Here is a 27,472-nt window from a genome sequence, read left to right as displayed (position 1 = left end):
AAGGGACCCTTAGGGCCATCTAGTCCAACCTCCTCCAATGCAGGATTCTCAAGCATCCATGACAAATGTCATTCAACCTCTGCTTAAAAACCACCAAGGAAGAAGAGTCCACCACCTTCCAAGGGAATCTGTTCCACTGTCGAGCATCTCTTACCATCAGAAAGTTTTTCCTGAAGTTTAGTTGGAATCTCCTTTCTTGTAACTTGAAACCATTGGTTTGAGTCCTACCCTCCAGAGCAGGAGAAAACAAGCTTGCCCCATCTTTCATGTGACAGCCCTTTAGATATTTGAAGATGGCTATCATATCTCTTCTCAGTCTCCTCTTATCCAGCCTAAACATACCCAACTCCCTCAACCATTACTCATAAGGCTTGGTTTCCAGACCACTGATCATCTTGGTTGCTTGTGGAGTCATGTCATGCTCCTTCTAAAGCAGTTTGTCCACCTTTGGTCCCCACCCTGCCCTCAGTGCTCATCTGTGGCTCCTAGAAGCTGTCAGCATGTGGCAGTGGCCATACTCTGGGAACGGCTTCAACTGACCAGCTAAACTTGGTGAGGGTAGCCAATAAGTCTCAAACCCTCAATGAGTTAGGGACTTCTCCTGCATGTGAAGAGAGGCTCCAGCAGATTGAGCAGGTAAGACCAATATTGGGTCCAATGGTCCAGAAGAAAGTTTCTGCACGGGTTGTAGAGGGAGGTGAGGGGCAGATGGGGCTTGTCAACCTGAGAAGGTTGCCCATCGAGGAGAGGGAAAACTCTGATCCTAAATCTCCACTGCCTTGTGTAATATCTTTGGGAGAAGAAAAGGCTAATGAGTAAACACTACATAAATATGGAGTGGAGTCCCTAAAACAGCCTTGTACACCTCCTGTCAACTCCTGCAGGCAAGTTGGGGCCACACATATTGCTCTGCTTTCCTCTGAACCACATCACTGAGGCCAAGAGCGGGGTCTTGGCGTCTGAGAAGTCCAGGACCCTCATACTTACTGCCTAGGCTTGTGCCTCTGGGAGGTCACTTCGATTTTGCTAACACAGCAGTTTGACTTCACCCTTGGAGGCCCACTCTATTGTCTCTTGAGATAGACAGATGCCAGCAATACGTACTGCAAATCAAGTGCAACATCAAAATGTTTTCACATCTACTATTATTCCTTCCTCAATTTCTATTCCATAGGCAAAAATCACTGAATCACATTATTTTCATAGGCCACCAAGTATATAAACAGCCTAACCACACTTTGTAGTATTAGCACCACACCTCCAATATATTAGGGTTCTTCAGGAGTTCTTAGGTTTGATTTCAGAAGTTGTAAATAAGTATTAATATGAGTGATCACTCCTCCACCTTAGTGGATACACATGCAGTTTTCTGTAAAGTAAGGTAGGATAAGGTAACAGAACAAAAAAAGGGGGGATTGAGAAAGTAAAAAGATAAGAACAAAAATAGGGCAAAGTCAAAGGTGACTGTTGTAGCAGCAGGAAATATATGCTGTTAAAAACTGTGATATTAACTAAGAAAAGGAAGTGTGAAAGTCAAGATGACTCATCGTAACAAATGAAAATACTTTGCCTTCATAAGCTCCATTGAAATAAAAGGAATTTTACAACAGCAAGATCTACACTATTTATGCTTCAGCAGTCTGAGAACTCCTTCACTTTATATACACTACTAAAAAGCAAGCCCTCTTACATTACACAGAGAAATGCAAAGCATGGGAAGGTATATTTGAAATGAGATGAGAGAACTATTAATACAATCCAAGACTGTAGAGAGGAAGATACACATTGGGAGAAATGGGACTGGGGAAAGATATACAAGTGAACCAACCAGGATTTAGGAATCAAGAGCAGGTCTTATAATCTTCTACATCCTTTAATTCCCTCTACCCATTTTTCTCATTATACAACAGACATCATGACAAACCCAAGTTAAAATGCAACCAAGTATGCTACAAGCGCTTCAAGTATCATGATTAAATATAGGCTTTCAGAAAGTGTTTAGTGGCACACCAGGTTTCATTTTAATCCACATTAGCAACCATCACACATTAACACCAAACTCACAACATGTGGAAGCATTTCAAAGGATGCTGCAATAATGGAGCAAAAAAAAAATATATGAACAAGATGAGAACTGAGCTCTTTGTAAAGCCCACACACAAAACCAATTATCTTATTATTCTTATTATTAAATAAAAAAAGTTAATATTGGGCTATGAAATTACCAAAATTAGAGAGCTTCTCTCTTGGAAGGAAACAAGATGGTTAAATAAAGGCTAATATTTAAAGTATAATATAACAGGGAATGAAATATCTATATTAACATGCTTTGCTCATTTAATACAGCAAACTTGTGTAAGATGTTGGGTAGACAGCAATATCAATAGCTCTAGTGCCCCAACACTGGTTTGTTTAAGTTGTGCTATTTGTACAGCTCTTTGGCATTCAATGAATGAGTTTCAAAAAAACAAAAGGAACATTGAGAGGGGAAATGGAGTAAATATAGGCCAAATGTAATTAGAATAAGGCAGATCAAATCCAAGGTCTGAAAACTATTTCTCCAGCATAAGAAAAAATAAAACTATAACTCTATTTGTGTCTATTCAAAAATAAGTCCAAATGAGTTCAATGAAACTTATTCTCAAATACTACATTTCTAAACAGACTTACAAGGGGACAAGCCCGTTGAGCAAAGTGGGACTTATTTCTGAATAGAAATGCATAGGACTGCATTGCATATTATCATAAAAGCAGAGGTTTGCTTAGTTGGAGACACAAATGCCTCTATCATGAGACAGGGAGAAAATGACAACTTTTCATAAGGTTCAATCTCCATATAAAAATAAACTGAAATTGATACTTGATAGAAACAGATTCAAAATCAAGACTATTTTTTTTCTACCCATGTAGTTTCTCTTCTGCACTATTTTTTATTTTTAAATATTGAGCACTATGTTTTTAAATATTCAGAACTATGTTTAATTAGCATTATATACATACTGGACAAATATGTGTTAATAAACTATAATATACAAAAAAGATATCCAAGAATTATCTTATCATTTTTATAGGCCAGGCACATGTGTATTTTAACTGTTATTACTATCCAGAGATGCTCTCAGATACCGTTTGCATTTGCACACATGCAGTAATATTGATGAATGGCTAGTAATAAATATTTGGCCCATAATCAGTTGATATTGTCCTTACCATAAGTAATACGTATTTTGTTTGAGAATATTCTAAGATAGCCATAAAGTAAGCATTATTTACTCATAAGTTCCACTGAGTTCAGTAAGACCTACTTCTTGGTAAGTGTTATATTCTGGCATTAGTTAAAATTGCACACCAACCCTAGCCCTATTTTCTCATATGCAGTTCCCACAGGCACAAGTAATGACACTTATTTCTTAGTATATTTAGGATACCAATATTGTTACATATTGTTAAATTACATTGGGGGGTCAATACAAATGGCCTATTTCAAATGTAAGCATTTGAGTAAGACTTTTTGTTCTATAAACAAATAAGATATACGGAGCACTATAGCTGGGAATGCTTCCTGGAGAAGCACCTCTAAATGAATTATAGTTGTGCACAAATAATTGTGTTCTTGTACAAGTTGTAGTGAAGTGACTGATGAATTATGATCCTGGAACAGCCATGTTCTTTTGCAATTCAATTTCAGTTGAGTTATTTCAGAACAGTTGCTCCTGCTATTCCTAACCAGTCATTCTAACCCTGTGAATAAGGCATTCTACTTCATTATTATTGCCTATAAACAGCTTTTCAGGCAATATGCCTGCCAAAGCAGTTGGCCACCACATGGCTGGTTATTATTATTATGGGGTATTATATTTATTTATACCCCATCTTATTCCCTGACAGGGACTAATATTCATTAAAAGCAGTCAGTTTCCAAAAGCCTGCTAGAGCCACTCTCTAGAGAGGGAGTTCCAAAGTCTGGGAGCAGCCACTGAGAAGGCCTTCTTCAGCATCCCTATGAAATATGCTTGTGAAGGTGGCAGCAGTGAGGGAAGAACATCCTTCAAAGATTTCAGAACCCAGGAAGGTTCATATACAGTCTTTCAGATAGCTTAGCCTTAGACCTAAGCCATACAGTCATAAGCAGCACTTTGAAATGTGCCTGGAAACAGACCAGTAGCCAGTGAAGCTGTTCTAACAAGGAGTTGTATGCTTCCTATAACCAGCCCCAGTCAGCAATCTGGCTGCAGCTCTTTGAACCAGTTGAAGTTTATGAGCACCTTTCAAAGCCTGCCCCACATTAAGCATGTTCCAGTAATTCAAACAGGACTGGCTTGGTTTTTGAGCATGTGTACATTTGTGGGCTCTAGTTGAAATCTACTACATAATAAATAATGAACATTCTGAATAAATAAAAACCATACTAGACAGTTAAAATTCACAGCAAACAATAAACAGGAGCTAGTAAATAATAAAATGGACAAAGCCAAAGTCAAGCTCAGATGAATCAGGAGTTATGGTATTAGTTCTATGTCATCACAGTGCCTATAGTGAATTGGTAACAAATGAAACCAGTTTTAAATCAGTTCAGTTCAAGTCTGTCTTGGATGTTTTATGAAATATCAGATCACAAAAAGAACATCTTGCATAGATTTACAAATTATTCTCCATTTGTGATGTTTATGTTCTGTGTAAATTACCAAGTCACACTAACCTAGAATTTGAGTTAATCACTCCATTGCTGTTTATACTTCCAGCCATTATTCCAATTTTCCTAAGGCCTTGCTCATGTTGATCTGACAGGTCTTTGTTTAAACAGCAACAGATCCTGCATAAGATCTACCTATTTATTTATTTATTACCAGTATTTGTATGCTGACTTTCAGGGCCTCTCAAGGTAGCTTGCATTCAAAGTTAAAACTTGACATATAAATAATATCAAAGCTAGAGGGGGGAAAGCTTTACAACAGAGAGCTGCCCAATATGTGAGTCCGCATAATGTGTATATGTACAAATGCTCTACAAGAATTGAGGCTTGAGAGGCAGAGATTGGTCAAACAATGATTATAACTACTATACAATAGAGCTCTGGCCTTGACTGGAGTGTCTTGCATACAAATAAATACTGTATTGTTGGCCTCCTGATTTTTCACTATTAATGCAAAACAAGTAAGTGGTAAAGGCAAATTTGTAAGGTAAATTAAAGGGCCCTTTATTCACCTTCCCCCTCAGGCCTTGCATTAGAACTAAGTTTACTTTTTAAGAATCTACTGCAACTATACTGGTCTGTGAGGTACAGAGGCAGTAATACAATTCAGTATAGAAAAGAGAACACAGAAACTTTAAAATCACAAAATTGGTTAATGGCAAACCCACAAGTGTGAAAATAATTGCCCTAATCCAGCTCTAGTTACACACAAAATGTGGGTGGTGCTGCATATATGATTGCACATCCCAATGAAACAAAGTAGTTGAGCTGGACATCCAAATTAATATGTAGATGTAGATGCAGCTCTGGTTTGGGAATAGATTCTGACTCAGAGAAGGGATGCTTACATGTACAGATCTCTTACTCTGGATCAGGTTATAAAAGACAAGCAGTAAACTAAGATGATTGCCATTTTCTTTAAATACACACATTTGTGAAGTGAATATTATACAAACAAAAGTTAATGTAAAAAACCCCACCACACTGTAATATATATTTCCACAATTTCAAAGATGAGGGAAAATGACTTGCCAATTGTTATAGATCTGACAAGTATTTTACTTCCCTGCTTTTAAACTCAGTCCATGGATGCATGGGTCAACTCAGTCCATAGATGCATTTATTTTTGCCTTCTCTCATATAATAACTGTGTATCAGGTTTTCTATGTATTTAGCAGCTCTCATTTTTATATGTAAGCTGCCTTGAGTCCTGACAGGGAAAAAGGTGGAGTATAATTAAATATATAAAAACAACAACAATGTCCTAATAAAGCGATTCAATTGTCTCTGAAAACTTCAGTGGAAGGTTTAAGCCCCAGTCTAATAACCTGGACATGTAGCTCACCTTGTCATTCCAATATTTCCTTTTATTCAGAATGAAATAACCACATGATACATGAAAGAAACTCCTCCACCCAGCGGCGTTATTTTTCCTGGGCTGATGTATTATAAAAGACTCCTTGTACCACTGCATCCCTCCCTGCTGTCATTCTCCCTCGCTACACAACAGCCTCTCAATTCAAAGAGCAGGCATCAATTTTAAATGTTGACAGGGTGTCACTGTCCCTGTTTTCCACCGTCCGCCTCTCTTCGGCTTCCGTCCTCGCCTCCTCCTCCTCCTCCCGCCCGTCACCTGCTCCCTCCTTCCCCTCCCCGGCGGCCTTGTTCTTCCAGGTCAGCTCTCTACACACCTTCTCTGCCTATTCATGCAGGGTGTGTAGGTGCGCCAAGGAGGCAGCGAAAGAGAAAAGCCGTGTGTCAAGGCAACCGCCTGCATTTCCTTGTCAACAAAGCCAAAGCTTCCCAATAACGCACGCGCCTTCAGCTCCCCCATCCCCCCCAAAAAAACACCGCACGGGGGACAACTTCCCTCCCCGAGACTAACGTAGCGCACAAACACACGGCCTTTCATCTTCTCCCAGCGCCACGTCCAAACCTCACCCCAGAGGCCCGCCTCATGCATCAGCCCTAACCTCCTCTCCCCGAAACCTGCTCCGAACAGCCGCCTTTTGTCGCCCCGCTCGGCGCACCCAGCCAGCCAGCCAGCCACTCCTCTCCCCTTCCCCGGCCAGCCTCGTCCCCACAATGACAGCTGCCCTAATCCAGCGCAAGGCCCCGGCCTGCCTTCCCTTCGCCTCTGCAGGTGCCTCGGGCTCCCTCCCCTGCTCCTCCTCCCTCCCCGCAGCTCCCCAGATTTACCTAGGGCCACCTCGCAGGCTTTGCGCAGCTGGGAATGGTGCGCCTTCTTCACCTCCTTGTCGGCCAGGATCTTCTCCAAGGCCCGGGTCAGGAACATGTTTTTTGTCTTCTTCCCCTCATACATGGGGGCGCAGGGAGAGAGGGGAGAAGAGGGAGCTGGTTCGGTGCCTCAAGCCGCAGCTGCCCGGGCGGCACCCCTGGCGAAGGAGCCCCAAGCGCAGCTTCTTCCCACCTCCGGGCTGGGCTCGGGCAAGAGCGGCGACTGCGGACCTCGCTCGGGGTGGGGGGAAAGGAGAACTGGCCCTCCGGAGAACGCGCAGCCCTCAGACCCGGCTGGCCTCCGCCTCCATTAGCAGCAGCGGCGGCGGCGGCAGTAGGAGCAATAGCAGCGGCGGCGGCAGCAGCAGCAGCAACCTCCTCCTGCGCTCGCCATGTTGGAAGGAAACGACGTCAAGGCCGCCGCGGCCCGAGTGGCTGCAGAGGAGGAAGCGGCAGCGGCGGCTGCTGCTGCTGTTTCTCCAAGACCGGGAGGAGGCGCAGCCGCAGGGAGCGAGCAACACCAGCAGCAGCGCTGGCGAGGCTGAGCCGGGCGGGACAGGCGGTCGGCCCCGCGCTACAGGTGTGAGGAGGGGAGGGGCCTCGCCGCCGCCGCCGCCTCCTGCGCCGGAGAGCAATGGGGGAAAGAGGGAAAGAGGCTGAGCGGCGCCGAGGCTGCAGACCAGAGCGCGCTCAGCCTCCCTCACAGAGTTCCTACGCGGCGGGGGCTTCTCTCTCCTTTGCCCCTGTCACTTCGGATTTCCCCTCAGACGCTTCCCAGTGCTGGCAGAGACTCCTTCCGGCTAGCCAAAGGAAGCTCGCCCGCTCTGCTTGTTACCTCGGATTGGAGCCCCGCCTTCTCCTCCATGCCTCCTTTCGGGCAGATATGTCTCACTGCTCGCTCTGTGGTGATGGGGCAAATCGCAAGGGGTTTGTCGGCCACTGTGCTTTTTTTTTTTGTGGTCGTTTGAAGATTGCATAGAAATGACACTGACTGTGAGCTCTTAACGTTTTGGAGGCAAACCAAGAAGTGGAACCTTCAAGGCTGTGATACAAACTTTTGTGGACTAGAGTTCTCTTTGTCAAATACATTATATACAAGAAGATTTATCAAATATTTTATACACACACACACACACACTTTATGTAACTAATGGTGGGTTGTGTTCCATAAAGAATTATGCCACAATATGTTGGGTTTGAAGATGCCACAATATACCTTATATATTTTTACTGTAACAGACTCACACAGCCATGTCGCCTAATTTATTACTGGAAACTAAAGCGCATTACTTCAAAGTAAGTATGGCTGGGATTGCAATCAGGGTGAATGAACAAATGGAAGTTTCTTCATGTTGTCCAGTTAAGCCACACCTAAGAAAAAAGCTGAGAGATAGCCAGTACTGTAATCAGTTTACATAGCCCTAACACCTGACTGAACTTCCTTAGGTAAGCCTGTTTGCATGCTGTGAATCATGGCTTTACACCATGCATGGATAGCCAGACCTATCATCTAACCCTACAATTTGTGTAGTGGAATGACATTAAGAAGGTGGTAAAACCATTTTTAAAACATGCCTGGATGCCACATGTTCCAGACTTGTTTTCTAGCATTTTCATTTAGCTGTGAAAGACATCAGCGAGCAGTGTGCTAGCGTACATGCTTTCAATACCAAAAGTCAGAGGTTCAATACCTGGTAGGTCTTCCTGTCCCCCTTTTTGAGGGCAAGAATTGAAGAGTGAATTAATACAATTAGAAGCAATACAAGTTAAACCAAATTATGTCGTCCCTGTTTTCCTACCCTACTTTTCTAGTTTTCGTATACTTTGCTAAAATCCTCAGGTAGAACTACACTCTGTGGATCTGCTTCTAGGTCTCACATTTAAAAGAGAGAGGGAGGGAGAGAGAGAAGCACCCACTATTTTTACATTTTTGTCATAATGTATTAGGGACTCTATCCAGGCAAAGTAAAGCGCTTTAAATTTTCACTCTGAAATTTCTCTCTTTGCTGGGCCCATGCTGTTGCTAAAGTAGCTGCAGGTACATAGAGAAAGCTGTTCCTCAAATAACCTGACGCATTGTCCCTGCAAACCTAGTTTAAATTAATCCACACACAATCACCTCTAGCACAGATACCCATGCTCCACTCTACAGGTATTTAATGATCCTTTTGATCTATTTGTCTTAATTCTAGACTATTCAAGTTGTGCTCAAAAAATAAAATAAAATTAATATACTGTGAATGCAGTGTGAGGATTGCAATTTACACTTTTGGATAGGTAGCAATGCCAAAGAAACTTCAGTCATGCTTTAATTTTGTTTTTATTAAGTAGATGACACTGCTTTTTAGTATATTTAATAAATGATATAGTATAAATACAATATAATGTAAGGCCTGAGTCACGGAAAATGTTTGTCAAAGTAAAAATAAGGAGTACCAATGTTATTAACTGCCAGCTTTTTTCTCTTTGACTGAAACACTTAAAATTATGAATTCTCTGAAATACTGAGATGCCTGCCTTGCCATCTACAACTCGTGTGCCTGTGTGTATGCTTGGCTTTTTAATTCCTTAAAGCCTGGGTAGCTAAAATATCTGTCACCATTTTACAAGTCTAAAATGTCAGGGACCAATAGCAATTCTCATAAATGTTTGGCCTAAGAAAAATGAATTGGTTAGAAGGCTCCTGGCCACTACATGAAAGTGGAGTACTTAAGTGACAGGCAATCACAAAAGACCTTTATGGGGGCGGGGAGTAATTTTTGGCCTGATAGCATAGTACCTTATTTCTGCAAAATGCACTGTTGCTTTCCCCTGCGGTTGTCTTTGCCCTATCAGTTGTCCCTGTGTTAACAATTCATGGCCAGGATCCAAAACAATTTGTGATGTGACTCAGGGGGTCTGTTATACTTTAAAAGAAAAGTTTTTTTAAAAAATAGTCCCACTAGGTCTAAAGAAATCATTGGATCAATGCCTATGGATGTCTGGCCTTGGCTATGGACTGGATGAAGCTAAAGCTGAAGCTTAATACTGTTAAGACTTCATGGGCTGTTCCCTAGACTGGATGGGTGGGCCATGGCTTGTTCTGGAATGGATTGCACTCCCTCTGAAGTAGCAGTCATGGGATATTTCTGGATCCATTACTGTTGTAGTCTATGCCCTAGTAACGTCTAGGTTAGCCGACTGAAATGTGTTATATATAGGGCTGCATTTTTAAATCATTTGGAAACTGCAGCTGGCACAGATTTTAGTGGTCAGGTTGCTCCATGGGTCAAGATGGTCTGAGCACATGACACCAATCCCTGCTTGACAGTATGGTTTGCAGTATGTCTGCTCACTTTTGCCTTCAGTCAGTCACCTCACACACTCTTCCTCACCAATATGTTTATCCAGGGGCAGGAGCAATTACTAAAGGAGCCATATTAGCATCAATGGGAGTATGGGAGTGAGTGAATAGTGGAGGCAAGTAGCAGCAATGCTGCAGCTTTAATGGCAGGACATTGGTTCATGGGGTGGGGGGACTCCAATGGCAGCAGTGTCAACAATGGGCACATTAATATTTAGCCAATCTCTCTCCCTCTCATTTAAAGCAATTTAGGCAGGGCTTGTTTAGGTGTCACTGTGGTTATTTGGAAGGAAACTATTATTGTTTTTTTTAAAAAATTACTCTGCATTTACCAACTGGTTTTGACAATGAGCTATTATATGTGGTGTATGCAGTTTTGCATATCCAGTGTTGGCAAGCTTTTTGTTTTGTTCTGGTACATCTGCTGGACCATCTAGTCCTGTATCCTGTTACCACAGTGGCCAACCAGATCCCTGTGGGAAGCCTGCAGTGGAAGCAGAAAATTGTGGATTTTGCATTAAAATATCGAGACAATGTATCTTTACAATATATTTGCAACAGCCCTAGGCTGAGTTAATATGCATACATAAACAGGAATTATTGGCAATAGATTGGGGAGGGGATTGCAGGGCCCCGATCCATGCATGGCATAGCAGGCCCAGGATATTAAATTTGTCACCACTGTTGTGGCAACATGGGGGGGGGGGAATCACCAAGAGGAATTCATACAATCATAGAATCATAGAGTTGGAAGGAACCCCAAGGGCCATCTAGTCCAATCCCCTGCAATGCAGAAATCTCAACTAAAGCATCCAAGACAGATGGCCATGCAACCTCTACTTAAAAACCTCCAAGGAAGGAGAGTCCACAACCTCCACAGGAGAAACATACCCAGTTCCTTCCATTGTTCCTCATAAGGCTTGATTATCTTGGTTGCCCTCCTCTGCACACATTCCAGCTTGTCAATATCCTTAAATTGTGGTGTCGAGAATTGGACAGTATTCAGGTGTGGTTTGACCAATGCAGAATAGAGTGGTACTATTACTTCACTTGATCTGGACACAATATTTGAGTTGATGCCGCCTAAAATAGCATTAGCATTTTTTGCTGCTGCATCACACTGTTGACTCATGGTAAGCTTCTGGTCCACTAAGACCCTTAGGTCCTTTTCACATGTACTGCTAGTAAGCCAGATGTCCCAGTGCTATTTTTTATAGAAAAAGAGGTGCCGGAATTGACCATGAATGCCTCCCTCGTTCTCTTAGAATGGCAATGGCTCCCACCTGAGAGGTGCCAGAATTGAGTTCTGGTGAGTTCCCTATGAAAAAAAATATCTTGGGTTTCCCCCATCTTATATTTGTACATCTAGTTCTTCCTGCCTAAATGCAGACGTTTACATTTGTCCCTTTTGAAATTCATTGTTAGTTTGGGCCCTGTTCTCCAATCTGTTCAGGTAATTTTGAATCTTCTGCAGCATTAGCTACCCCTCCCAGTTTGGTGTAAACTGCAGAGTTGATAAGCATCCCCACAATTCCTTTGTCATTTATAAAGACGTTGAACAACAACATGCTGGCTCAGAATGATGGGAGTTGTAGTCCAACAAAAATATAAAGACCCATAGTTGGAGAAACTTGATATATAGGATTCACTAAATAGAATTCACCATTTATTCCTCATACTTTAAAAATCCTACTTCTTTATAAACAGAGGACTGTATCCAACAAAGTTTTACTAGAATAGACTTATTTAAATTAATGAACCTAAGTTAGTTGTTTCCTTTAATTTCAATGGGCCTATGCTGAGTAGGAACAACATTGGATACAACCCAAAATGCCTGTGCCCACACTCCACAGTAAGATTTAAATGGTGTGTGTTGAGTTTAATGATCCAGTTATTAGATTGCAAAATAATTTTGAATATTGAGTGGGGAATACTGGATTTTTTACTTACCGGCACAAAGCACATCTGAAGATTTCTGAAGCTGACGTGATGTTGCCAGGATAAAATATATGGATGTCTTGTAGAGCGGAAACTGATTAGGATGAAAATTGGAAGGTGAAAGAAAGGGGAAAACGCAAGTCATATTCATGCTTAGCAACCCATTTTTCTATGCGCAAATTCTGTTTGCGAGACTCCTATGCATTTCTTTGAGGTATTTTCAACTTGATTTTAATAATTATTTCACTATTTTAATGAACTAAAGTACAAAGAATTATGAAATGCTGAATGAGAATTTAGCGCAGGAAATATTTTTTATCCTTTTACTTTTTGGATTATAGTACTATGAATAACAAGGATGGTTTCAGCTGTTCATCCCTGAAGGCATTTTAATATCTTGGTAGAAAGGCTCAGATGGAGAGGTCATAAAGTCATGTGAATTAAGGTGGGAAGCAATGAGACTGGAGCAATTACCGCTTTTAACTGCAAAGAAGGGATATTTGGATCTGCATGATTCTTTCCTCCAGCAAGACCAGCTACTTATTTCCTGTCAAAAAATGCAATAACTGGTATCTCAACCTTCCCATTATTAACAGGTTGCATGGAAGGAATGAAATGTTTTAAATATGAATAACACAGGAGGTGAAATTGCATGGAAACTACAATAATTCTTGTCTAAAAAGACATAATACAGGATCACAGCAATAACTCATCTAAGCACCTGATCTATCTAATACTAACCATTTAAAAATAATTTTTGGAAGAGCTGTTTGTTTTCCTGACAATAGTGTGAAAGCTATGCAAATACTATGATCACACATTTTGCCTGGTGTTGCATCGCAGTCCTTCAGAAATACATAAGAGATTTGCAAGCACACCTGGATGAGGATAACTCAATCACAGTTATTTATGGGCAAGGAACTTCCCGTGTTTTTGCAATGAGTTGTATGTAAGACTGCCTTTAAAGACAGCCCCCAAAACTACAGTAGGCCGAAACAGAGCTGCAAGATCATCAACTGTGACCGGGTATTTATGTCATATTATGTCAATACTTTATCAGCTGCACTAACTCCTAGATTGTTTCTGGGAGCAGTTTACAATACTGCTTTTAATCTTAAAACCATTAACTCATCCTTCCCCAGATGTTCTTAGACTATAAATCCCATAACCTCCGGTCAAAAGCTCATAGGAGGCCTGCCAGCAGGACCTAAGTGCAAGAGCAACTCCCCTCCTGTAGTTTCCAGTAACTGGTATTCAGAGCATACTGCCTTTGACCAGGGAGCATAGCCATTATGGCTAGTAGCCATTGAAAGATTTAGCCTTCATGAATATGCCTAATACTCTTTTAAAGCATAGGAAAAAACTTCACATTTGGGAAGTTAAAAATTGGTTTACTTACAAAGTCTTCAAAGGTCTGGTTCATGTGCTTTTCCATACATCAGTCAGAAAAGTTGCACAGGCAGTTAAACTTACAAAAGTGGTAAGAGTGGCTGTTGAGAGCCATATGGCACAGCTGGAGCAACCAGCTCAAGCCTCTTCACGCACTGATCTTCTGACAGGGGGACAATAGGCTTGATTACCTCTTTCCTCCCAAATATTAGATAGAAGCAGAGAGCTAAATATCTAGTGAAGGATTATAAATTAAGATTTAACCAAAAGTTAGCAAAGTCTTGATGAGTTAATGAGTAAGGTTTCAACTCTGTATCTATTTACCTGATAGTAGCCTCCCCCCACCCTGAACATCATGAGACTGATACTAATTTTTGAGTTAGGAATTGTCCACTTTGCTTGCTACTGAGACACATTTTTCTTCTTCTCCTGATCCCAGTTTGCAGGACCTTTCAGTACTGAATCTCTTTGAAAAAATAAAATACTTCTCTTCATATGTGTCCTTCCAGACAGAGTCACACATAGTCTACTGTTTGATATCTGCCTGTGTTATTGGAATATTCTCCAGAGATTGTGACCTTCTTGAAAACACATGCTGCCTTGCTTCACTGACTGCGCAATCCACTGGTTTTATGAGTTGTTTTCTCATACAGAATCACTACAAACCATTCTAGTAACACCATAGTATTGTCATCCGTTTTAGGGTTAGGGTTACATTACATTGAGGGTTAAACTTGGCAATGAAAAGGAAGAGCCCAGAGTGAAGACAGCATGCTAGCCATGATGGAGGCAAATTACTCCTGAGGGTAGCCTCGCAGCTGCATATTATAGTGGATTAAAGAGTGCTTTTCATGTACCTCAAAAAAAGTGTGCATGCATTATCACGAAGCATTAGGGATCACATCAACCAAGCCACGTATCTGTGCTTTTCCAGGATAGAATGCAGACACTTGGAGCAGTCGGCTTGCTTTTAGCAACTGTATGATTTGCCAATTAAGTGCTACACTTGTACCATTACATAAAACATCATACAGTACACACTGTGCAGAAAGACATCTTGTTTCCGAGTGAAAGAGCCCGCGTAGGTATGTGAGAAAGTTCACATATTTAAAACAGGTTCAGGATTTTAATTCCACCAAAGGTTAAGACTTAGTATAGTGTTCAGATTTCCTCATTAGCTAATTTTTTTTGGAGGGGGTGAAAAGAAACGTAAGTGGGATGCAGTAATGGGTGATGATTTTGATTTTTTTTTACCCTTTCTGACGATAGGTTCAACTCCAGCATGTAGTGATATTTCTAAGGAACAAGGCTACAAACTTCCCCATGCCCTATGATTCTTTATAGCGAGACAGTGGTGCAGGATGAGGTGCAAAAGTCCCAATTCTTGGCAGCAGTTGTACCCCTTGCTTTTGCACTGCAATGTCTCCATCACAGCTGCTGTCATTCACAGTGCTGTGCTAGTGGTTGCTTCTCTTTTGCATGGTCCAGGTGTATATTGAATGGGTGTTACAACAGTTCTGCTGGAGTGGGATGGAGGAGCGCAGCTGAACTTCACACTGTTGCATATGAAGGTCCAGAAGAGGAAAACACATAACCACCCAACAACTGTAGGTCACTTCCTACAGTGGATGATATTCTGTAGGAAGGAGAAGCACTTCTCAGTTTTTAAAACTAGACCTGTCATTTTCAACAGTGCTGGAACACCCTTTTCTAAAACAGTAACATGTCGTTGAAGAGTCTTACAGGGTGTGGTGATTCTCAGAAATGGTGTGCCACATTAAGTAATAACCAAATCTGTAATTATACAGTGGAATCTCGGTTGTCGAACGCCTTGGAAGCTGAAAAATTCGCCAACAACCCGGAAGTGAATGCATCAGTTTTCAAACGATTTTCAGAAGCCGAATGGCTTCTGAGGCACGTTTTTCAATTTTTCCCATTGACTTTGCATCCTCGGTTTTCGAACAGTCTTCCGGAACGGATTACATTCGAAAACTGAGGTTCCACTGTATATTGATTTTAATCTCAAAATTATGCTTCCAGTTTATAGATAGATGTTATGTATGTACCTCCCCACAATGAATTCCCCCCTCACTAGAAGCAATACATTTGGTGACATGTCTTCAACAGTTTGTTGGCATAATAACACAATAGCTTTGCAATACCAGCAGGCTGGATAAAGGAGTACTTATCCTTCACACACTTAACTCCAGTCATGTTTGTTCACATCTCAAAACACAATAATCTGTAGTTAACATTTAAACCTGATGGTGCTTCTGCCTGCCTGGAACACAAAATGCATTCCAGTTTAGGAATCATAATAAGCTCTAATTCATTCATAATTTAAAGCAATATACAGCCTACTTAGCAAAAGATGCACATATATTGAAATGTAACTGTTTAAAAAGGAGGTGTTGCAGCCTACCACAGGGATAAAATGGTTTAAGCCTTGTCTCCCTTAATGCAAAGTATGTAGTATAAGGCCAATAATAAATACTGTATTCTTTTAATTTACAACACACATGAGCTATCCCCACCATTGTTAATGTTGCATTTTTAATGTGCAAGGGCCCCTCCATGTACCTCAATGGGATTCTTTCAATTACTGATTTAATGTATTATTCATATGTAGACTCCCTGATGTCTTAATGGAGGGGCAACCCATCCAATAGGTGACCTGGCATTTTTCACCCAGGGGAGATACTTTGCAAGGGACTGCAACATGAAGACAGCTGGATGGTTCTGCCTGACTGCTCAATTTCTGTCAGTCAAGAAGAATGAGGAAAAGGCCTTCTGGTCCAAACACTCATCTGCCTTTTGAATAAAAAGGTGCTGTTGCAGTGCCTCCACTCAGAATTCATTTTTGTGTGTGCGCAGTGGTTTGGTTAGCCTGCGACTCTCCATGAATTAGAGTCAAAGTTTTCCATTTTAGCTGGTTAGTAACTGATGAAAAATAAAAGGTGTCACGGCACACATTTCTTCCTTCTGCCCATTGAAATGCTAAAAATGGCAGCCAATATCAGAGAGAAAAAACTATCAATTTTTTTGAGGGTTTGCTCATATAAGTCTGTTCATTTTTAAGTATATTGTTTAAAAGGTATGTGAACACTCCTAGGGAAACTGCTGCAAATGATAAGTGATGAAGAACCACCAATCTATTAGGAAGTTATTTCTTCCGAATGCACTTTGGAGAGGATATTTTAACATAAAATTACATGTCAATTGTTTGATCACGATTCCTCACTTGGCAAAATAATAGGGTTAAGTCCAAGTAGTGATGGTTGCCAACTTGAATGGCTAAAATATGATTATAAAAATTAACGGAGAAAAAGGCTATCAGTGACTACATGGTAGCTAAATTAATGAGGATGAAAGTGATGTATTTTTGCAGTTCGCAATTTAATTTTGCAAGCCAAAAGAATTGGGAATATATGTTACAGCCCGTCATGGGTGACCATCACTTCTCTTTCAGAATCACAGCAGCAGTAATATCAGGCCATTTTAATTAAAAATGTGCTTTATTTAACAAATTCCGGTGTTATTCAAAACAAAATATATAAAATTTCCATTTACAACTGATGTTAAAAGAAGTATCAAGGAAGCAAAGGCCAGTACAGTTGCACATTTTCACCCCAATCCAATGAAGGAGTTTCTCATGTGGAAGCTCCATCATTTTCTAGACTAGAAAGCACATCTTACTTCATATCCAAATATGGATGTTGTCCATCAGCAATAATGATGTCCATCAGCAAAAATTCCAGACTACAGCTGGACTGGATCACTGTTCCACAATCCCCTAAGCAATAAGGCTCACATATTTTATTCTCCAGGCTAAGTGTGGGCAAGCTGTGGCCCTCTGCCAAATTTCAAGAAGCAGAAAAATATTGGGGGGGGGGAATGGTGACTGAAAGAGAAACAGGGTGGAAAAAAAGAGGGTGAGAAAAAAGGTGGGTAGTTGGGAGGGAAAGGAGTGGCAGAAAGACAAAATTAGTTGTCCCGTCCATGTTACTCTGCTTTCACTTCTGGTATATGACCCCCAGCGAACTACCACTGAGGAAATGCAGTTTTTGACAAACAAAGGTTGCACCCTCCTTGTACAGTCCATTTTTTTTAAAATGATATTTATTAAAGTTTCAAACAATACCAAAAATACAGAAAAAAAAGGAATATTTTTTTTTTAAATATAAACAAAGAAGTAGAAAATAAAAAAAGCATACCAAATAAAACAGTTAAAAAGACATAAAATTTCCATAACCTATCTTCCTTATACTTATTTCCCCGGACCTCCTCATACCTCCCTTTTTTGTATTCCAGTTCAATTTGTTAGTTCAGCAAATCCTTACCATTGAAATTACCCAGTTGCAAACCTTTTTTCATATCTCTTAAAGCATTACAGCTGAAAAACCCTTAGTTTCTATCCAACATCCTTCTAAGATTCCTTAATTTTACAATATTTCTGTAAATAGTCTTTAAATTTCTTCCAGTCTTCTTTCACCGTCTCTTCTCTCTGGTCTCGGATTCTGCCAGTCATTTCCGCCAGCTTGTACAGTCCATTCTTGCCAACTCAGAGACGATGTGTTAATTGCTGTGGTGAGCACCACAACAATTATTTATGCTAATAACAGAGGGCCAGGGCTTGTCATGAAGTAGTGATCCTGTGAGCAAGTACCGCTGGGTGGGGCCCCTCAGGCAGGTGGTAACAATTAGTCCCCAAAGTGGGAGCATGTGATGGGGCTGGCTGGCTGCCAGCATTCCCCGGCTCCTGTAAATCTTTGAGTTAACCTGCTGGGGGGGGGGGGGGGGACACATGCCATTTTTAAAACTTGCTGTTTGATGCTCTGTAGTTGGTGGAAGATGTCAATAAAACCTGGAACCCGTTCAGTGCCTGTATGTGATTGATTAGTAGCTTGGAGGGAGGACTTGGGAAACCTCCTTGACAGGGTTGACATTTATTTTTCATACACTGTTCAAAGAAAATCACACTGGACTCCAACTCCCATCATCCCTGACCTCTGGTCATGCTACATGTGGCTGACAGGTGTTAGAGTCCCACATTTAAAGGCTACAGGTTCCCCATCTCTGCTGTAGTCTCATCCCCAGCTCTTAGAATTTCTTCAGCCTTGCCAACCCATATTCTTTCCAGCTCAAAACCGATGTCTACACTTGAGTGGTATGATTCCATTATACACATAGCCCTGAATATGTATCACACTCTTCAACCTACATGTAGTGTGAATGTCATTCCCCCCCCCTTGATTATCTCCACCAGCAGGACAGATTCTAGGCTCCATTGATTTGACATTGTCTAAGTACCGTAATAAACATTTTCAATAACAGTTAAAAAGAAATACAGTTTTGGCCCTTTGCTGTAAACCCTAGTGACATTTTTTCAGCAGATGCATGGTTATATTTTTAACAGCCAGCATGGTCTCTGTGCATGTTGGTTTAATTAGGGTCTCCGGCAGTAGAAATCCAAAATGACCTGTATCACGCAGCTCAAATGCAAACGCATATGGGATGCCATTTTTGTATGCCCAATCCATAGAACTGCCAGAACTCACATCTGGAAAAAGGAAGAGGAAGGAAAAAATAATAATTTTAAGTGATGTGTATGAAAGGACATGCTAATTCCACAAGTTTATATTTTAAGTTGTTTTTCTAAGCAACTCCAAAGGCGCTAAATGTCTTCAAATCCAGAGGTGCCAAAGAGAAAGAAGCTTTGCAAGTTGGACTAAAATTTGATCCAAAAACAGTTTCATCAGCTCTCTTCCCTGATTCTGTAGATGTATGTAGTGCAGTGAAAATACCTATATTGCAGGTGGGGCAAGAGGGAGTCCTTCACCTTGCTGCACTATATCTGGTTTGTAATTGAGTTCAAACTGCTGACTACCAAGGCAATTTTGTGCTGGCAGACCTGGTTCTATCAGCTTGCAGTGACCTGAGACACTAATCCCATCTTCATCCATTTCTATGCTGCTTCTTAGCACTGCATGATGCTGGAGTGGCCCATTTGACAGTACTGGCAAGTTTTAGACTTAGTAACCGCATCAACCTGACCACTTCTCCACTGCTGCAATGACTCAGAGGACCAGGGTTGAAGTAATTAATTTTAACTCTAAAGAAGATCTACGTATTACACAATGGAAAACAAAATAGCATGGATAACATTCTCTACTTTCTCCTTTCACAAAGGTTTCAACTTGCCTTGTGTGTAAGACGATACATGGAAGTTTATTTTCTAAGATCAGGCTCAAGGAAAGGAAAGGCTAGGAAGAAGAACTTCCCTACAATTTACTAACAATGCAATCCTATGCATGTCTAGTCAGATTTAAATCCTACTGAGTTCGATGAAACTTACTGCCAGCTAGGAAAGGATAAACATGTCACTTTCAGTTTCTCATCTTTCCAGCCTTAGCTCCAGTTCTCCACATCTCCATTTCATGGAAATCAATCAGCATTTTTCCTGTGAATTTCCCTTACTATACACATTTTATGTTCAGTTTTGCGCTCTATACACATATTTGCAATGCAGTTTCCCCATATGCATTCCAGCATGCCATTTTCACTAATATATGCATTTATATGCAGACTTTAGTATATGCATTTTTGTACACATTACTTGGCTGGAGAACTGCACTGAAAATTCGGATAACTGCAAATTTCAATAGCCTTTTATATGTTTTCAGCAATGTGTATTTTATCTGTATTTGTTCTAATTTTTGTGTTCCACATCGAGTCCCAGTTTTGAGCAAAAGGAGGGATGTAAATAAGTATTATTAGAACAACAATAACAACAACAACAAATTGTGAAGAATGGATATGGTTTGCATAGTGTTTTGAAAAGTGTGAATCAGGCAAGATCATCTTTAAGCGTCAACTATATCAAATCCCCCACTTCCTGCTCCCAGGTAAATATGTACAGAACTCCAGCCTTAATCATAACATTTCTCAAGAAGAACATTAATCCCTGTCGCGAGCTGCACTCAGCTTGCTGTGGGCTAGAAGAAAAAAGAACACGCTACCTCCCACATTTCCACTGGTGCTGAATGAGTGAAGTGCAATTCTTATTTGTTGTGCTTTCCCACACCGAAGTACTGAATTAAACAAGGGTTGAATGGCGCAATCTGCGGCTAACTACAAGCTGAGCACTCCCACTATAGTCTTCATTAACTATAACAACATCTTTTAAAAATCTATTTTTTAAAACTTAAAAACCTGACATGACATGGCAGTTGCTGTGTGGCTGAAAACAGCATGAGGAATTATGTTGTTAGAAGTTGGGGCAAGGCGGGGGATGCTTAACCAGGTGGTATGAAAAAACAGAAAAGGCTGCAATCCTATACCCACTTACCCGGCAGTAAGCCTCCTGAACTCAGTGGGGGTTACTTATGGGTAGATGTTTATAGGATTGTGGTGTTGGTTGCCTTAGGGAATGAAGTGTCCTGTTAATATTTTGTCTAGGAAACCGGTGGCAACCTGTGGCCTTACGGATATTGTTACACTTTTAATTCTCATCAACCCCAAGCCAACAGTCAGGGAATTGTAGCCCAGTGGCATCTGAAGGGCCACAGGTGCCCTAGTCCTTGGGCTATGTTCATACCACTTTTCATTTTATACCACTAAATTTTCAGTAGATTGAAGAAAAGCATTTAGTTCTCTCTGCATTCGTTCTTCCAAAGTTTTAGATCAGAACAAACGAGTGAAGCATATATTCCTTTGCTATATAAAGCTGCTGGATTTCTTTTGTCTATCATAGTTGTCTGGAGACTTCCATTCAGGCTCTGACAGTTATTGAAAATTCAGACTTTAAACATCCCAAACTCCGCTGGGAAGAAGATGAATTTTTAATATTCTGTAAAATATTTCCCTGTTGAAGATATTTTACTTTGGTTTTTTATTGTCTTCAAAATGATTGTGATCTAAACCCAGAATTCAAAAAGAACATAACCCAGAGACTGAGTGAATTCTCAGTACATCAATATTCTCTACAAATATGTGATAAGAGACAACCCAGACATCCTTGTAAGCTCAAAATACATATGCCCTGATCAGCAAAAGAGATCCGTGCAAGGAAGCATTTTGTTCCTGTAACTGACCCACATTCAGATACGTGTCTGGATGCTCATCCACACTGTGGTCCTCATTCAGACACCACTGAATGGGCTGAATGTCCCTTCTGATGAATGGGAATTCAACTTGCACCACCAGCTGTTAACTTCTGACTAGTTGCCCATACCGTGAGCTGGACTGAAAGCTGCATTTGAATAATCACAAACATCATTTATTATGTCGGTTGTTTCTCAGCGCCCTCTAAAGATTCTCCTATATTGTCTCCTAGAGGCAGAGTGGTGGTGGTTGGGGTTTTTTTTGCCAGCCTTAGACTCCATTGCTACAATTATTAGTACATCAAGAAGATCTGGGCTACACAGTTAGGCTTCTTAAATCCTACTTCAGTCACTGGATGGGACCCAAAGCATTGCATGCAGAGCTCTGCTCACCCATGAGAGCTTTTCAGCTTTCCTTTCCAGGGACAATCTCCATTCTTACTGAAAAGTCCATCCAAGGTCCTGTGGGCATCCCATGGGGTACAAGAGTTTGGCACATAAAGGGCACATTGCTCCCTCCACTGGACATGCATGGAAGAGTTTTTGCTTGTGCACAAGGCATGTGTCAGGCTGGCATGTAAATATTGTTATGAGTTTGTGAGGGCAAGATCTCCCTAAATTCTTAGATTTAGTAAATGTTAGGAATAAGTTGATGCTTGGGGTATTAAGGGAAGCTGCCAGACTGCTGAATCCCGTAGTGTCAAAAAGACAGTTCAAACACTTTCCCATGCTCAGGAAGTCATTGGGAGAAGAAGGGTCATTAGCAAGAAACAAAGAGAGCAAAATATAGTGGTACCTCGAGTTAAGTACTTAACTCGTTCCAGAGGTCCGTTCTTAACCTGAAACTGTTCTTAACCTGAAGCATCACTTTAGCTAATGGGGCCTTCTGCTGCTGCCGCGCCGCTGGAGCACGATTTCTGTTCTCATCCTGAAGCAAAGTTCTTAACCCGAGGTACCATTTCTGGGTTAGCAGAGTCTGTAACCTGAAGCATATGTAACCTGAAGCATATGTAACCCGAGGTACCACTGTACTGGGCCATTAAGAACGATTGGCAATGTAAATACTGCCAGACAGCAGAGAGGTGCCCCCTCCAGCTCTGAGTGAATAGCAGAGGCAAAGGCCAATGGTAGCAGACAATGTCCAAGTTTCAGCTTTGAATGACTTAGGTTGGGGGGAGGTCCTTGAAGCCAGTTGGCAGCAAGAAGGGGAAGGAGGGGCAGAACTCCATGTGAGTTGGAGGTGACAGGTTGGGACCAAGAAACACAGAGGATGACATTTTGTTGTCCTTTGAATCCAAAGCTGCCCTTAAGAGGGAAGCCAGACCCTCATAGGATGTGAATGTCCTGCAATCCCTCCATCTAGGTGCAGGTTGTATATATACATGGCATGTAAATAAAACCATATATGATAAAGACACCACAGTCTCTGCAATGCCCAAAAGGAAACAGAAACTCTAGGTAAGTGTCTGGAACCGCAGAAATCTCGCACCACTAAAAAAGATTAGGATGGTGTGTAACAACATAATGTAAATTTCACGCAGCCGTCTCTTGCTTCTCATAGCAGACTGAACAAAGTTCTCTTTGAAATGGTTTGCTTGCATCTTTACAACACAGCCTACAATGCTAACACAGTACAAATAGGAAACTAATGAACTAGCATACTGGAGAAACTTACACAAAGTGCTGGAGGCAGGGCCATATCGGTATCTTATCCCATAAACTGACTGCAAGGCATTTACAGCGTTAAAAGCAGCAGATTCCTGGGAAGGGAACAAAACAAAACAAAACAAAACAAACAGAGAGAGAATGAGAGAAACAATTGTAGTTATCTCAGAATTTCAAGTAACATCCAACAATTTAGGACAATGTTCCTCAAACTTGTTTTTACTTCATTCCCATTTCAAAGCTTCCAAAACCCAGCATAAATAATCTGGTTCATATTTTAGCAGGCTGAAGTCTTTGTATGCTGCCATATGCCTGTTGCCTGTCACTGCATGTAAGGATTTGTGGACTTAGATACTAATTTGAACAATGGCATTAAAGTAGGCATAAGAAAGGATGCCTCTGACCCCACCCTTAAAGCAGTGAACAAGGATGAACAAAGAAGAAAAGGTTTGTTTTCTATCTTCCCCTTTCTTCTTAGATCATATTGGAATGGTAAGGTAAAAGGTAAAGGACCCCTGGATGGTTAAGCTCAGTCAAAGGCGACTATGGGGTTGGGGAGCTCATCTCGCTTTCAGGCCAAGGGAGCTGGCATTTGTCCACAGACAGTTTTCCGGGTTATGTGGCTAGCATGACTAAACTGCTTCTGGCTCAACGGAACACCGTGATGGAAAGCAGAGCACACGGAAACGCCGTTTACCTTCCTGCCGCAGTGGTAACTTTTTATCTACTTGCACTGGTGTGCTTTCAAACTGCTAGGTTGGCAGGAGCTGAGACAGAGCGGCGGGAGCTCACCCCATCGTGGGAATTCGAACCACCAACCTTCTGATCAGCAAGCCCAAGAGGCTCACTGGTTTAGACCACAGCGCCACCTGTGTCCCTGGAATGACTGGGCAATTAAAGAAATCAGCAAGGATCCTCTGCCTGGATGCTTACAATCTATGCATGGGTTGGCTGCAGAAAAAGTAAGATCCTACCCCTCCCTGGAACTTCATGCTCTGCTTCCAACGGGTCTCCAATTCACCTTATGAGAATAGTTAATTTTGTGCAAGAGGGGGGAATCTTTTGGTCCAGCATGCCAGATCTTTATCTTCTCCCATGCCTGCAGGTTAACTTTGACAGGTGGGTGGTACACTGGTACCTGCCCCAGATTCCCAGGATCTTCATGCCATTAAGGCTACTTTTCAGATGTCTACTGAGAATCTTCATCCAATTCACACTCAACAAGATGCAGTTCCAGAGTGACAAGGCTGGGCTCGTGGAAACACTCAGAATATCATTATATTTAAGTGATTTCAGTAGCAGAGTTGTTTCTGTCCAGGATATGAAAAAGAAAGGGATTTATCTTGACAAGAACCATTCACTATGCAGAAATATCCCTGAATTATATTTTGCAGTTGCAACAGCCAGTCTGTGACGGGAACCAACTTTCAAAAAACTTAATTATGATGTTACAGATAAGGGAACTGCTGAAACTCTGCTTCTGTATTGCTATATATTTTACATTTAAGAATCAAATGAGAGAGTATATACAGAGTGCCCAGATGTGCTGACATTTTTGGATACCTCTAGAGAGCTGGCGGTAACAGTTATGAAGAGTCACAGCAGATGTCCGCCATGGCACGAAGAAATAGGTGGAATTTATTCATAGAATCATAGAATCATAGAGTTGGAAGAGACCACAAGGGCCATCGAGTCCAACCCCCTGCCAAGCAGGAAACACCATCAGAGCATTCAGTACTAGGTAAAATAGTTGAAGAAATGTGTAGCTACTTGCCCACAAGGATAACAACCATTCTGTCACACATCTATTACTAAATGGTTCTAATACATTTTTCTATGCAGTATGATTTCCATTCTGGTCTTCTGCTGCCTTACCTTGGTTCCCTCACACCCAAGCAGGGTTTGGCTCCCCAAACCATTCACCTCATTTGTCACTCTGGTCGTGAGACGCCACTCATTGAGAACCCTACACTGGCTTCCTGTCCACTCCCAGATCCAGCACAAGCTTATTGACTGTGCTTTCAAAGTCCTCCATGGCCTTCAATACATCCTGCCCATGATCTTTGCTTCTCCAGCTTCGCTGTCTGAACTACCGGTAGTTCTTCTCCTCCCTCAAAAGACTCCACCCTTTCTCCCATGCTGCCCTGGAGGCTTAGAATTGCCTCCCAAAACACCTGTCCGATACCACCACCACCTTCATTCAAAGCCTTTAGCTCAACCCATAATTTATCACAGTTCCCGCAACTTACCCTGTAATAAGTAATCCTAACCCTGCTTACATAGAGGAAGCCCCACTGAATTCAAGCTTGCAGCCTAATCATGTGCAGCTGAAAGAACTGGATGTTCTTTCCCTGTGAACTCTGCATCTTTCCTGGGTTGTTTCCTCAAGGTGGGGATCAGTCCCCTTGTATTCTGTAAAGCTCATTACAGTTATTGATTTATAAATATTATAAATGGCGACAGGACTGATGGTAGTGAAAGAATATGGACTGTGGAGACAGAAATAGCTGCATTCCCATTCTTTCTTCTCCCCTCAAGTTTTATTCTCTGGTCTAAGTGCTATTCTCATACAGGGAACCACAGAAGAAGAAGCAGGAGGCTGAGTGAGCTCTGTTGTGCTATCATGGGAAGACAGATTCTAGGCTTCTAAATAGGGATGCGCCTGCAGTTCCACATCTGTTAACTAGGTTGCCATATGAGAGGTCACTAATTTTATGCATTGCTGATCCATATATGGAAACCAGGGATGGACAGAACGGTCTGTTTCTGATCCATGTCGGTACTGCAGATGTTCATTCATAAGGTTCATTTTGTCCTGTTTCCACATTAATCTCATATATATATATATATATACACACACAAAATGCATGAACATTTATATCTAAACATATACTGAAGTAACCTGTTCTATCTCAAAATATGTATTGACATACATATTTATCTGAATTTGATTATTATTTTTCAGCTGCTTTTGCAAATTTGGAGAAGAGCAAAATCAGAAAGATACCATACCAATTCACACATTCATCCAGAAGGTGTCAATTTGCATCAGAATATAGAAATCAAATTCCTCAAGCACCCCTGGTTTCTCCTTTGGATGTGTTTTGTGGATGAGGATGTGTGTGTGTGTGTGTGTGTGTGTGTAGTGACTGTCCAAATGCAAGTACTTTGTGCTTCAGCTCAGGTCTCTGTTGAGACAGTGTCTGGATGAATGACTGCCTGGGAGTGATGCTGCCCCAAGTTCCATGGTGGGATATTAATATAATAAATAAAAATAAAGGGCTGTGTTCAACTAAGTCCTACTCACAGGAAACCCATTGAAATCAATGAACCTAAGTTAGCCATGTCCATTAACTTCAATGGGTCTGCTGTGAGTAGGACTTCTTTAATAATAATAATAAGAATAGTAATAGTAATAATAATAATAATAATAATAATAATAATTCATTTATACCCCGCCCATCTGGCTGGGTTTCCCCAGCCACTCTGGGCAGCTTCCAACAAAATATTAAAATACAATAGTATATTAAACATTAAAAGCTTCCCTAAACAGGGCTGCCTTCAGATGTCTTCTAAAAGTCTGGTAGTTGTTTTTCTCTTTGACATCTGGTGGGAGGGCGTTCCACAGGGCGGGTGCCACTACCGAGAAGGCCCTCTGCCTGGTTCCCTGTAACTTGGCTTCTTGCAGCGAGGGAACCGCCAGAAGGCCCTCGGCACTGGACCTCAGTGTTCGGGCAGAACGATGGGGATTGATATGCTCCTTCAGGTATATGGGACTGAGGCCATTTAGGACTTTAAAGGTCAGCACCAACACTTTGAATTGTGCGCAGAAACGTACTGGGAGCTAATGTAGGTCTTTCAAGACCGGTGTTATGTGGTCTCGGCGGCCGCTACCAATCACCAGTCTAGCTGCTGCATTCTGGATTAGTTGTAGTTTCCAGGTCACCTTCAAAAGTATCCCCGCAGAGCGGATTGCAGTAGTCCAAGTGAGAGATAACTAGAGCATGCACCACTCTGTGTGAATACCTTTTAATTCTATATTTAAACAAAATAAAATGACTTTTTATTGCAAGTTTGTTCCTGAGAGCATCGTTGCTGTGAATC

General features: G+C 41.4%; 2 protein-coding genes across 7 annotated transcripts in view; both read right to left on the bottom strand.

The window, feature by feature from the left end:
• The window catches only part of ARFGEF1 (ARF guanine nucleotide exchange factor 1), a 66,271-nt gene extending 58,484 nt beyond the window's left edge, over window positions 1-7,787 (bottom strand). Inside the window, exon 1 of one of the 2 annotated variants that reach the window (XM_081013255.1) lies at window positions 6,893-7,787. In XM_081013255.1, the coding sequence (XP_080869381.1) occupies window positions 6,893-7,016 (124 nt within the window). In that variant the 5' untranslated portion in view covers window positions 7,017-7,787. The remainder of the gene's footprint in view (window positions 1-6,892) is intronic. The other variant, XM_081013256.1, reaches the window with a different exon arrangement.
• Window positions 7,788-18,144: 10,357 nt separating this feature from the next.
• CPA6 (carboxypeptidase A6) overlaps window positions 18,145-27,472 on the bottom strand; it is a 396,768-nt gene continuing 387,440 nt past the window's right edge. For all 5 annotated transcript variants that reach the window (XM_081013425.1, XM_081013427.1, XM_081013426.1 and 2 more), the window contains 2 exons: window positions 23,379-23,463; window positions 18,145-19,161 (listed from right to left, as the gene is read on the bottom strand). In XM_081013425.1, coding sequence (XP_080869551.1) covers window positions 18,974-19,161; window positions 23,379-23,463 — 273 coding nt within the window. In that variant the 3' untranslated portion in view covers window positions 18,145-18,973. The remainder of the gene's footprint in view (window positions 19,162-23,378; window positions 23,464-27,472) is intronic.

The sequence above is a fragment of the Podarcis pityusensis genome (assembly GCF_964106645.2).
Source record: "Podarcis pityusensis genome assembly, chromosome: 7".
Lineage (NCBI taxonomy): Eukaryota > Metazoa > Chordata > Lepidosauria > Squamata > Lacertidae > Podarcis > Podarcis pityusensis.
Note: the sequence above shows the minus strand (reverse complement) of the source record. Positions and strands in the feature narration are given on the sequence as shown.